A 12,504-nucleotide genomic window follows, 5' to 3' on the forward strand; every position below is an offset into this window, starting at 1 on the left:
TTCCGTGCAGCCTTTGATATTATTGACCATAATCGGTTATTGGAAAAACGTATGTGTTTTGGCTTTACATCCTCTGGTATATATTGGGTTGAGTGCTATCTATCCTATAGAACACAGAGGGTCTTCTTTAATGGAAGCTTCTTCTAAAATCATGTAAAGTGTGGTATTCCGTAAGGCAGCTCTCTATTTTTGTACTAATGATCTACCACTAGCACTAAGAAAAGCCTGTGTCTATGTACGCTGATGATTCACATTATACACGTCAGCAACCACAGTGAAATCATTGCAAACCTAAACAAAGAGTTGCAATCCGTTTTGGAATGGGTGGTTGGTAATAAACTAGCACTGAACATCTCTAAAACTAAAAGCATTGTATTTGGTACAAATCATTCCCTAAGTTCTAGACCTCAGCTGAATTTGGTAATGAATGATGTTGCGGTGTCATTTTTATTTAAAAAAATAAAATACAAGGTTTCTAAACACTTCTACAATAATGTGGATGCTACCATGATTACGGATAATCATGAATGAATCGTAGATAATGATGAGAAAGTTAGACGCAGAAATATCATGCCTCCAAAAAAATGCTAACCTCCCGTTATTGTAATGGTGAGAGGTTAGCAAGTCTTGGGGTGTGATATGTGTGTGTCTAACCTTCACTCATTAATTACAATTTATTCAGGATTATCCGTAATCATGGAGGAATCCATATTAATGTAGAAGTGTTTAGAAATATTTTCTATTCTTATTTACTATAAAAGTGACTCCAAAATGCGACAATACATCATTGCTATGGAGTACAGAGCCCACCCCCCAACATATGGGTCACTGTCCCAATACTTTGAGCTCACTGTATGTAACTGTCCTGTCCACATTTTTTTGTAATATTGTTCTTCTAAAAAATGTGTGTAGTTCAGTCCTTGCCTATTGATATGTAATGTTTTATGTGGACCTCAGGAAGAGTAGCTGCTGCTTCAGCAACAGATAATGAAATACTAGATCACAGGCAGAGGGTTCCCTCTAGGTCCACTTATGGTTTTCTGGGAGGAAATATGTGGGAAAATCAAAACTCTTCTCTCCCTGTGGGGAGCACAAGCCGTAGCCATAACATTGTCTGCATGCGTGAGCAGATCTAGCGCTCTGACTGGGGCGCTAGAGTGGCGTAAGCTCTCCCCCACTCATGTCAGAGTCCAATAGCCTTCCTGGGAATGTAGATTTATCACAGCATTGTGGGCTAAATCTCCCGCCATGTTCCATTCTGAGAATTGTCACGGCACTTACCTAATATTCCCAGAGCCCTGCTCTGGAGCAAGGGGCTTTCACTGGCAGACACTGTCTCTTCTTTACCCGGGGTCTCTCATGCTGGGCTTGGGCCCCGGGCAGCAGGGCTGGAGATGGTATCAGGTTCTTTACACTGCTCAGTGTGCTGTGACTTCAGGAGATTGGCAAAGGCCCCACCGCGCTGTAAGACCCTGTTATAGGTAATTGCTCAGTTGCCTGGCATTGTGGCACTATTTCCGCAGGAAACAGTGGACAAATTGAGTCCACTCTGAGTGCTGCAGTGGTCCATAATTTGATGAGCAATGACGATCCCCCCACCTACATACATGATCCCCCGCTCCTTCTGAAAATATTCAGAGGATTTTTTTATTTTTAATGTATGACTTACACAGCACCTCCCCCTCCCATCCTGTGGCTTACACAGCACCCCCACCCCCCTCGGCCTTGACATTTAGGTCTTCTTGTGTCAAATAAGTCCTGGAGAGCATGCACCTGCAGTGCACTAGTGATACGCTCCCCTGTGGTCATATATCAGACCCCACAGGATGTGTATGTCTGCTGTGTGTGATTTAGGGATCGATATTAACTAACTCATGGCTCTCTTGGATATGACAGGAGGGAGGAGGCAGGGAAGTGATCGCCAGGGCCCAATATTTCAAAAGTTATCCATCTGGATTTCACCTATCAGATAGGATTAAATGCATAGAAATAGAATGAATAGAACGAGTCCCCAATCAAGTCAATGATTGGTCCATTCTATTTCTATACATTTAATAGGCGAAATCCAGATGGATAACTTTTGAAATACTGGGCCCATGCAGAGGCTTGGCCGCTGAATGTTACGATCCCCCCCCCCCAGCCACGGCTCATTTTGAGACATAACAGTTGGTTATGTCCCGCTGCTGATAAGAGCCTCCCGAATGGCCACTTTCATGGTTAGCTATTAACTGATATTATTAGACTGGCAATGAAATGGCCATGATTATGAAGACCATGAAGGATATGGATAATGGTTTAGTGTGTGTACCAGGTCTCTTACTAATCTGTGTTTGATTTTCTCTCACACTCGCTCTCACTCTTCTCCAAAAACAACCCTTTAATTGATAGATTTATAAACTCTGCCATACCGTATCACTGTTCATTGAATTGTGAAATCAATGCTAAGTATGTGTGCTTCCTTCATCACAGGAGTACTCAAGGGCTTCTCATCACCATTAACAGGATCATGGGGGATTGGTACGTGGGGATGGAGACCAGGAGTCACTCTGAACCAGTGGGGTGGAGACAGAGTTCATGGACACAAAACAGATTATTTTAAGGCTCAGGGGTCGGACATGTCCTTACCGCTTGGGAGAAGGACCAGGATCGAATATGAGGTTGGCTGTATCTGTTGAGAAGAGAGGACAAGGCAAGATTAGAAACAAAGCATCTAGCATAGAATCTAGACTAGACTAATGACAATTAGTCAGTGGGCACATGGGTAATATTAACTTGTCCAAACCACTCATTGTACCCCCTGCATCACCCTCAACATACACTTACTATACCATTTTGGTTTGGGATGACAAATACAGGAAGTTGAAAATCACCAACACGTACTTAGCGCATCCTTGGCTCATACATAGGCACTTACTGTCTTCATCTAGCCTCCATTTCAGTTAACTTTCATATACAATTTGCGCCGACAAAATGGGTATTGTGGCCAGGTTTTTTTCTCTCTGTGTCAGTAGGACAGTGGTGATCTCAGGCAAAGAGCCACAGAAGTATGGAACACAGATAGCTATTGCCCAACGCTCAAAATACATACATTTACGCCAGCAAGCTACAGGCTTCGCCCTGCAATTTCAGTTTATGAAGTCTTAGGCGTGTTTTTCCCTGTCTGATGATTCCTTCCATCTTTCCCCCCAGTGTCGGTAAATTCATAACTTGTTTGATGGTCTCAGAAGGTTGGTTTAAGATGGCTGAGACATGGTGAGATTTATGATCATCAGTCCTTCAGCCAATACGTCTGGATGTGCCACCCTCTGATTTTTTACAAAGGGCTACTGAAAATAATTCACTTGTTGTGTATAAGTGGATTAGCTAGATACTTTTGAGTGTCCTAAACTTATTGAATATTCATAATCAAGTATTTCTGCTGTTACATGCATGTACATGCAAATAATCACTCAATTGCCTACTGTATCGTGTAACAGTGTGATCTGAGATCTGTGCAATTAGGACGGATAAGAGTCTTAATATGTGGGCACTCATCATGAGTGTGACAAACAAGCAGAGAATGAGGGGGTCTTAAAATAGCAGTTTGGGGTGTGCGAGTGTGTTGGGATTAGTCATCAATCCCAGTGTTAATGAGTGCAGTCACACCCCCTCAGGCCCAATGAGAGGCCACGGAGGCTCTACCAAACAGATGGGGTGATTGTTCCTTCCACCATCGTCAGTCAGTAGATTGGAGCAGCTACAGTATTTATAGTTTGTTTGGAAAATCATGTTTTGTTATAACACGGTCATCATTTATGATTCCTCTTGTAGGAGGTCACCGAAGTGAGGTTAATTTAATTTCAATAAGGGGAATCCGATATGATTGGTGATGTCTTCAAAGATTAAACCCAAATCCCCAAAATAAGAACTATCCTCATTCAGAACCCTCTATTTCCACACAGAAGGATCTGGACTATTCCTTCTGGGTCTTAATCATTCAAAGAAAGTCATGCCTTGAGGTTGTAACACTACCCGTCTGTGGTCTAGCATATCGTATCCCAGTAGTCTGTTGGTCTTCTTGTCTGGTCCTCTGACACCATGAGGCTGAGGTCAAATTTTTACCACATACGTTTTTTTCCATTTGTCGTTAAAATCCGGTTCAGAGCACCCACCCCTGGCTTTGTTAAAAACATGCCACTACTCCCTGACTGACTGGGGGCTCAATAAGTGAGATGTCACCAAATATCAGGGGTATTTGTCCAATCTGACCTCATACTTCACATGCTTACAGTACAACACACAAGCAATTGAGAAAGGGTTATGTTATGAGTGTTATGGTTGACTATGAGTCAGATGAGTGATGTAACATGACCACCCACCTGTTGGGGAAGCCACTGCTGGAGCGCCTGTCAGACACCTGTGAGTGACGGACACAAAGAACGAAGTTAACTCATTCACTACCCAGAGAGCACTGGTCAACAGTTACTGGCCTTCTGAGTCACTTTCTCTGCATCTTCTGTTCTTGTGGCAGTTGTGGGTTCGAGACGACACTAGGCCGTCTTGCCCAGATCGTTGAAACGCATTGGAGGCAAGACCTGCTCTACAGTCACTTAAAAATCCTTAATGTTTTAAGAACATACATCTATGTGGCTAAGTTAGAAATGTTGATTTACTAATGTGTTAAGTTGAACAAATCGCTGACTCACCTCCAAAGCTTAACATGTAAAAATGGTGGATCGAAATAAAGACAAATCTGTCAACATACATCTTTCCCTTTTCAAATGAACATAATGCATGGCTGTGGCTTTTGTTAGAAGTGAGCAAACAGTGCAGGGAGAAGCAAAGAGCTGGCTGTATTTTCCCCCCACCACAAACATGCAGATTAGTTAAGGACTGCAGGTTGCCATAGCCAGGCAGGCTAGGGCAGGGCACAGAAGGTTAGGAGGAAGAGAGACTAAAACAAACAGAGACCGGGGGCACCCAGACAACCGGTATAATCATGCAGGGAAAAGGGAGAGGGGGAGAAAGTAGTGAGATTAAATGTAGAAATATGACTAAATCAATGTTGTTCTTCTTGTCTAGTATTAGGATTTTCAAAAGCCAAATTGGTCTGCCAGCTTTTTTGATAACATATAACAAAGAAAATAACAAAATGAGTCCCGAGTGCAATTCAGATGTAGGTGAAAAGGCATAGAGGTTAAAAGAGTATATTTTAAGCAAGATATCTTGACAGTACAATAAGACATATGCTTCACTCTCCCTAATTAGAACGTAGGGTCCATTTAAGTTTGAAACAAGGCAGTTGTAGAAGCATGGCCAGCAGAGACAGAGACAAGGTAACTTAAGCTTGACTATCCAGTTTCACCACATGCTTCAAAAAACAGAAGTATAGTCCATTCTCAAAGGTCAAAGCAAATTAGTCTAGATCATAACAGCTTTAAGCCCCTGAAGGTCCCCTCCAGGGTGAATAGCCACTGAAAGTACCAATTCTAACACCTTTCATGCAAATGGTTGGCATGGAGATTTGACAGGTCACCAACCTATAACAATATGTTTAATCTAGTTCTTCAGTAAAAATAAATAAAATAAAGACAAAACAAATGAGAGATGGAATCAACTGGACCTTTAATAATATACTAATCAAAATGTTACAAAAAAAGGTACAATTGTGTTTGTTACATTTCTTGACATTTTGTGGTACTGAATAATACTGTCAGTTAAACTCTGGTGTTGTTACGCTTGTTATAAGCCATCCATAGAGTCTCACTAAGCTATCTGTGCTGATTACAGAAGACTGCCTGGCCAGTGACTCCAGAGGCCTAACCTACACATCTTTGTTCCCAAGGCATTGTAGACAAGCAGCTGTGCACATCCTTTGAGCAGGGTGATCACAGAGCAGTGTGTCTACAGCCTCCAGAACAAGGCAGAACATGGGACTGTACAGAGAAGAGTGCATAGCCTTGAACCCAGAGAAAATAATTGCTGGTGATGAAACAGTATTTTGTCACCCGCCATGCAGCATCAATCTGTGACAGCAGAGAGTTCCTATATGCATAGCTTTTAAGAAGGCCACCATTGGCAGTGTGTAGTTTAACTGAATGGTAACAAGGGCCTGACATGTAAAGAAATAAACAGTAGAAATACAAGTACAACAGAAACCTGGAAACCCTTTTTTCTTTGCATCTCAAATAAAAACACACCGTTGGAATTAAAATCTAATACTCCCTGCAAAAGTGTTTGATTGTATCTCAAAGACAACGTGATGAGATACAGTGCATTCGGAAAGTATACAGACCCCTTGACAAGATTCTCTGCTCTGATGAAACCAAGATTAAACTATTTTCCCTGAATTGCAAGTGTCACATCTGGAGGAAACCTGTCACCATCCCTACGGTGAAGCACGGTGGTGGCAGCATCATGCTGTGGGGATTTCTTTCAGCGGCGGGGACTGGGAGACTAGTCAGGATTGAGGGAAATATGAACGGAGCAAAGTACAGAGAGGTCCTTAACAAAAACCTGCTCTAGAGCGCTCAGGACCTCAGACTGGGTGCGAAGGTTCACCTTCCAACAGGACAACGACCCTAAGCATACAGCCAAGGGCTTGAACCCGATCTAACATCTTTGGAGAGACCTGAAAATAGCAGTCCAGCAACTCTCTCCAGCCAACCTGACAGAGCTTGTGAGGATCTGCAGAGAAGAATGGGAGAAACTCCCCACATAGAGGTGTGCCAAGCTTGTATCATTATACCCAAGAAGACTCCAGGCAGTAATCGCTGCCAAAGGTGCTTCAACAAAGTACTGTAAAAGGGTCTGAATACTTATGTTATTTCAGTGTTGTTTTTGTTGCAAAAATGTCAACACCTGTTTCTGGTCATTATGGGGTATAATGTGTAGATTGAGGAAAAAACAAATCAATTTTAGAATAAGGTCGTAACATAACAAAATGTGGAAAAAGGGAAGGGGTCTGAATACTTTCTGAATGCACCGTAAGTAAAAACAAACATTAAAAAAAAAGTTCCCATGAAGATATGTCCCAAAACATTCCTCTTGTCCATTTGTAGACAGACATTTCCTTTTGGTAAAACCTCTAGCTCCAAATATTATTGTTCTCATGCATGTGCTGGGTGTGGCAGCCAGCGCACTAAATATTCCTATATTTATCTGATTGTTAGGCTGAGATGGGATTGGTTTAGGAGATGATGTAACAGAATGCAGTGAGTTAACTACTAAAGCAGTTTGGTTGTGGAACAGTACAGTAGCAGTACAGTAGTAGTAACACCAGGAAGGCAGGGAGAAAGTGTGAGAGAAGGAGAGCCCACTGCAAACAGTCGGAGGACAAAAAGGCACTGAGGAGGACAAAGACAGGAAGCCCATCAGTGAGTCAATAGCTTAAGCCGTGTGATCCAACTGACCAGTAGCGAGGGCTCTGCCGGGGGGCGTTTGGAGGTGGGGGCTATGGGGGTCTTTTTGCTGTCCAGGTCATGGTCCTGGTAGGGGATGGTGGCGCTGTGGTGGAGGTCCTGGTTGGCAAAGTAGCGGCTGCCCCGGATGTGGTCCACCCCTCGGATCAGCTGCCGTTCCCCCACTGGCCTGTAGGGCGGCGCCACTGATGTGACCTCCTCAGCGATGGTGGGGATCCGCTCATTACTCAGGTATCTGTACAGTAGATCCTCGCCTGGAGGGGAGCGTGGAGGAAAATGCACATATTTAGTACAGTTGATTACAAAGTAATGTACAAACACACATTACTGAGAATAGGTTGATGACTTTACGGCACATCCTCTGTAGGCCTAAAATGTATTAAGAGAAGCACTGTTAAATAAAATGAGGAGTACAATTGATCTCTACAGCATGTGTTGGCCATGCAAGGACAGAGCATTGCACAGCCATCTAGGCCAATTAAATCATTCTCCCACTCTTCTACCATTGCAGTGTAATTGGGTTTCCAGCAGTGAGAGACTGTTTGATAGCTCCGTCTGTGCATTCACAACTGTGTCTGTCCTCTCCAGGGGATGAAGAACCGATCTTGTTGGTGTAAACCAGGGGTTTAAAAAAAACAGAAAAGAACGAGGATCAGAAGCGGGAACAAAAGTGATCTATACTGTTCCGGAACAGAACTGTTATTTTAAAATGGGAACGGCTTAATAATGTTATTTTACCTTATATACCAGGATATATGGAAATAGCCACAGGATGGTTTTCCAATAACCTTCTAAACTTCTATAAGTTGTAATATTTGTAGCTACTTTAAATAAATACCTGCAGTCAACTTGTGCGATACGTTAGGAGATAAAGCAGACTGCGTGCTTCATTTCACCCGTCACATTCTTTTACATGATGAAGCTTACCGTAGCTCCCCAGAACACGTGTTTTTGTAAATCGCACAATGGAAGAAAGTGGGAGCAGGTGAGTCCAGCTGTGTATTGACAGGGGTCGCGTTTTATATTGAAAGTCTGTTTTTTTTGCTTCAATAGAGTGATCAGGGACATGTAACTATAGTTTTCCTTCACAGAAAATACATTAGTGCAGCACATTCGGCAGAAAATAGCTTCATTGTCATCAGATGACAACAGAAGTGCAACGCTATTTGGCTGGCAGCCACACAAGTAAATGAGCTGACAATGAAAAAAAATAAATAAATCACTATGCATGGCCATCATATTTTGTAATGTTTATCATAGAAAGAATGTAGCCAGCTACATTTCATAATGTTTTGCTTAAAGTTAATCTTGCATTTTACCAGAGAAAAGTAGGCTGGCTCCACCGAGAAAAGTACCAGAGAAAAGTAGCTACACATCAGTCAGAGGGCTGTCTGGTGATAGAATGCCCATTCGTAAATTAACATCCAAGTGCAGAAGTGCAACTTAAGCACAAAATGTGTTTGATGCTGAGCAGAAATTACAATAAGAAGCATTTTAGATCTGCATATACAAAACACAGCAAGATATTTCTTAGGCGTTTCATCTTATTTTCCTGCGTGAAAAACAAAGTACTATGACTCAGGGCGACCCTTAAGTTTAACTTGCTAGTTATCTACACTGAACAAAAATATACATGCAACATGTAAAGTGTTGGTCCCATGTTTCATGGGTTGAAATAAATGATCCCAGAAATGTTCCATATGCACAAAAAGCTTATTTCTCTCAAATGTTGAGCACAAATTTGTTTACATTTACGTCATTTAGCAGACGCTCTTATCCAGAGCGATTTACAAATTGGTGCATTTACCTTATGATATCCACATGCCTGTTAGTGAGCATTTCAAGAAGCTGATTAAACAGCATGAACCTTGGTGAACAAGGTGAACCTTGTGCTGGGGACAATAAAAGGCCACTAAATCTGCAGTTGGGCCTTGCTCCCAAGTGGCTGCACCCTGCACTGTCATATGAGATCCATAGATTAGGGCCTAACTTATTTAAATTCACTGATTTCCTTACATGAACTGTAACTCAGTAAAATTGTTGAAATTGTTGCTTGTTGTGTTTATATTTTTGTTCAGTATAAGTGTCTGAATTAATAAGGTCACGGGCAATGTTTCCTCTAAGCACGCTGCTCCTCCAGGACTGCCACGCAAAATAAAATATCAGAAGCACGAAATTCGAACTTCACACAACTTTCTAGAGTTTTGCCCTTTAGATAAAGGAACAGTTCACCCATTTTGATTGTTTATATTGTTTTTGTGCATCTCTGAGCGATGTTCTATCAATTCTCTGGGTCAATTCATGTTTATCTGAGTTATTGCTGTTCAAGCAGGCAGAAATCTGTCTGGTTTGACGTAGCACCGTGATAAAGTCGCTCTCACTACACTGGAAGTTAATAGGAATACAACTTTTAGATTACAAAAACTTCTATCATACATGTTAGATTTCAATACTGGCCAGTGTCATAACGCAGTAGGTTGTCTTCTCTCCAATTAGCCATTGATCCTATTTTTGCGATATTCTACCTCGAGAAATTTAAAAGCTATACAATACTACAGATAGAAAGCTAATTATCTCACATCTCGGAGAAGATTTGTAATGCTGTAATTTGTGCTAATGTTGTGTTTTTGAGCTAGCGCCCAATAGACTGAAGGACCAGGTCCACCTCTACAAGGTAGCAGTACCAACTTTTGCCAGGACTGAAGGATGACACCCTCAACCACAGCCCCAGCACCTCACACAGGAACAACGGACACCCCGCCCAGACCAGCAAGACACACTCCCAGACCCCTTCCAAAGGACCTGCACCGAGAGAACCCATGCCAGGAGGACCTACACCCAGACCACAGCATCACATCCCCATCCTCACCAGCTGAGACCCCCCCAAACAAACCCTGGCCACACCCTATATAGGCCCACCCAGATCAGACCTATGCCCCTTCTGCTGCCCCCATGCCCCCACCCCTGCAGCAAAGACCACACATATGCCCAGGCCATGATCAGAGCAACAGGCCCAACCCACACTAATACACCCGCCCAAGCCCCATCCTGTGATCTAAGAGGTACAATATGTATCAGATGCTCAAAATGCTCTGCTCACACCTACTGTAATAGTCCGAGCCTAAATGACACGAAAACACTAGACACTATGAAACAAAGCTTTTACTATCTCATCCAGGTCAGAGGTAATCTGCCTTTGGCCTAAAGAGCAGGAACCCAGACTTCAAAGAAATTGGAAATACAGACATTGTCATCCTACAAGAGACAGGGAATAGAGGAGACGGAACCCACTGGTTGCCCTCTAGGTTACGGAGAGCTGATAGTCCCATCCACCAAACTACCAGAAGTGAAACAGGGAAGAGACTCAGGGGGTATGCTAATTTGGTATAGAGCAGAACTAACCCACTCTATTCAATTAGTCAAAACAGGAAAATGTTTACATCTGACTACAAATCAATAAGGAAATTATCTCAACAGAGAAATGTCCTCATGCGTGCTACCCATAGCGCAATGGTACAAGGAAATCCCGGCTGGCCAAGCCCTCCCCTAACCCGGACAACACTGGGCCAATTGTGCGCCGCCTCATTGGTCTCCTGGGGCCGGCCGGCCGGCTGTGACACAGCCTGGGATCGAACCTGGGTCTGTAGTCACGCCTCACTGCGATGCAATGCCTTAGACCGCTGTGCCACTGGGGAGGCCCTCCCCTAGACACAACTATGACAAAACAACCAACAAAAATGGGTTACAACTCACGCAGCTCTGTCGCACGCTGGGTCTGTACATAGTCAATGGTAGGCTTTGAGAAGACTCCTATGGTAGGTACACCTACAGCTCATCCCTTGGCAGGAGTACTGTAGATCACTGACCTCAACCCAGAGTCTCTCAGAGCGTTCACAGTCAGCCCACCGATGCTCCTATCAGACCACAGCAAAAATCAGTCTACTTGATCAGAGCAATACTCAATAAAAGCCAAAGGAACTGCACAGTATTAAGAAATGCTATAGATGGAAGGAAAGTAGTGTAGAAACCTACCAAAAACAAATTAAATCCCTTTTAGACAACTTCCTGGATAAAACGTTCCACTGTAATAGTAAAGGTGTAAACTTGGCAGTAAAAACCTAAACAGTATATTTGACCTCTCAGCTTCCTATGAAATCTAAAAATTTCAAACAGAAAACTGAAGAAAATTTACAAAAATGCAAAAACCTAAGAAAGAAATTGAGAAACCTATCCAAACAAAAACATAGAGACCCAGAAAACCTGAGTCTACGCCTTCACTATGGTGAATCACTAAAACAATACAGAAATACACTACGGAAAAAGAAGGAACAGCACGTCAGAAATCAGCTCAATGTAAATGAAGAATCCATAGATTCTAACCACTTCTAAGAAAATTGGAAAACACTAAACAAACACGAAGAGTTATCTATCCAAAATGGAGATGTATGGATAAACCACTTCTCCAATCTTTTTGGCCCTATAACAAAGAACAAAAACATATACATGATAAATTACAAATCTTATAATCAGCTATGAAAGGCTACCAGAACCCACTGGATTCTCCAATTACATTGAATGAACTACAGGACAAAATACAAACCCTCCAACCCAAAAAGGCCTGTGGTGTTGATGGTATCCTTAAAGAAAAGAAAATATACAGACCACATATTCCAATTGGCTACAATTAAACTATCATCCTCCTCAGCTCTGGCATTTTCCCCAATACCAAGGACTGTTCACCCCAATCCACAAAATTGGAGACAAATGTGACCCCAATAACTACCATGGGATATGCATCAACAGCAACCTTAATGATAATTCCGAGAATTTTCCTACCAGCAGACTCGTACATTTCCTCAGTGAAAACAATGTACTGTGCAATTTTCAAATGGGCTTTTTACCCAATTGCTTTGACAGACCACGTATTCACTCTGCACACCCTAATTGACAAACAAACCAAAACAAAGGCAAAGTCTTCTCATGCTTTGTTGATTTCAAAAAAGCTTGACTCAATTTTGCATGAGGGTCTGCTATACAAATTGACAGAAAGCAATTTGGGGGAAAAACATACATTATTTATACAGTTAAAGTGATCAAAAAACAT

At 42.4% G+C, this 12,504-nt stretch overlaps 1 protein-coding gene across 1 annotated transcript in view; it reads right to left on the reverse strand.

Annotated features, from left to right (window-relative positions):
- The window catches only part of icef1 (Interactor protein for cytohesin exchange factors 1), a 73,969-nt gene that overhangs the window by 12,001 nt on the left and 49,464 nt on the right, over positions 1-12,504 (reverse strand). Inside the window, exons 13-15 of the mRNA XM_014142891.2 lie at positions 7,392-7,654; positions 4,359-4,396; positions 2,626-2,668 (exon numbers count right to left, since the gene is read on the reverse strand). Coding sequence (XP_013998366.1) covers positions 2,626-2,668; positions 4,359-4,396; positions 7,392-7,654 — 344 coding nt within the window. The remainder of the gene's footprint in view (positions 1-2,625; positions 2,669-4,358; positions 4,397-7,391; positions 7,655-12,504) is intronic.

This window comes from Salmo salar, chromosome ssa01 (genome assembly GCF_905237065.1).
Source record: "Salmo salar chromosome ssa01, Ssal_v3.1, whole genome shotgun sequence".
NCBI classification, from domain to species: domain Eukaryota; kingdom Metazoa; phylum Chordata; class Actinopteri; order Salmoniformes; family Salmonidae; genus Salmo; species Salmo salar.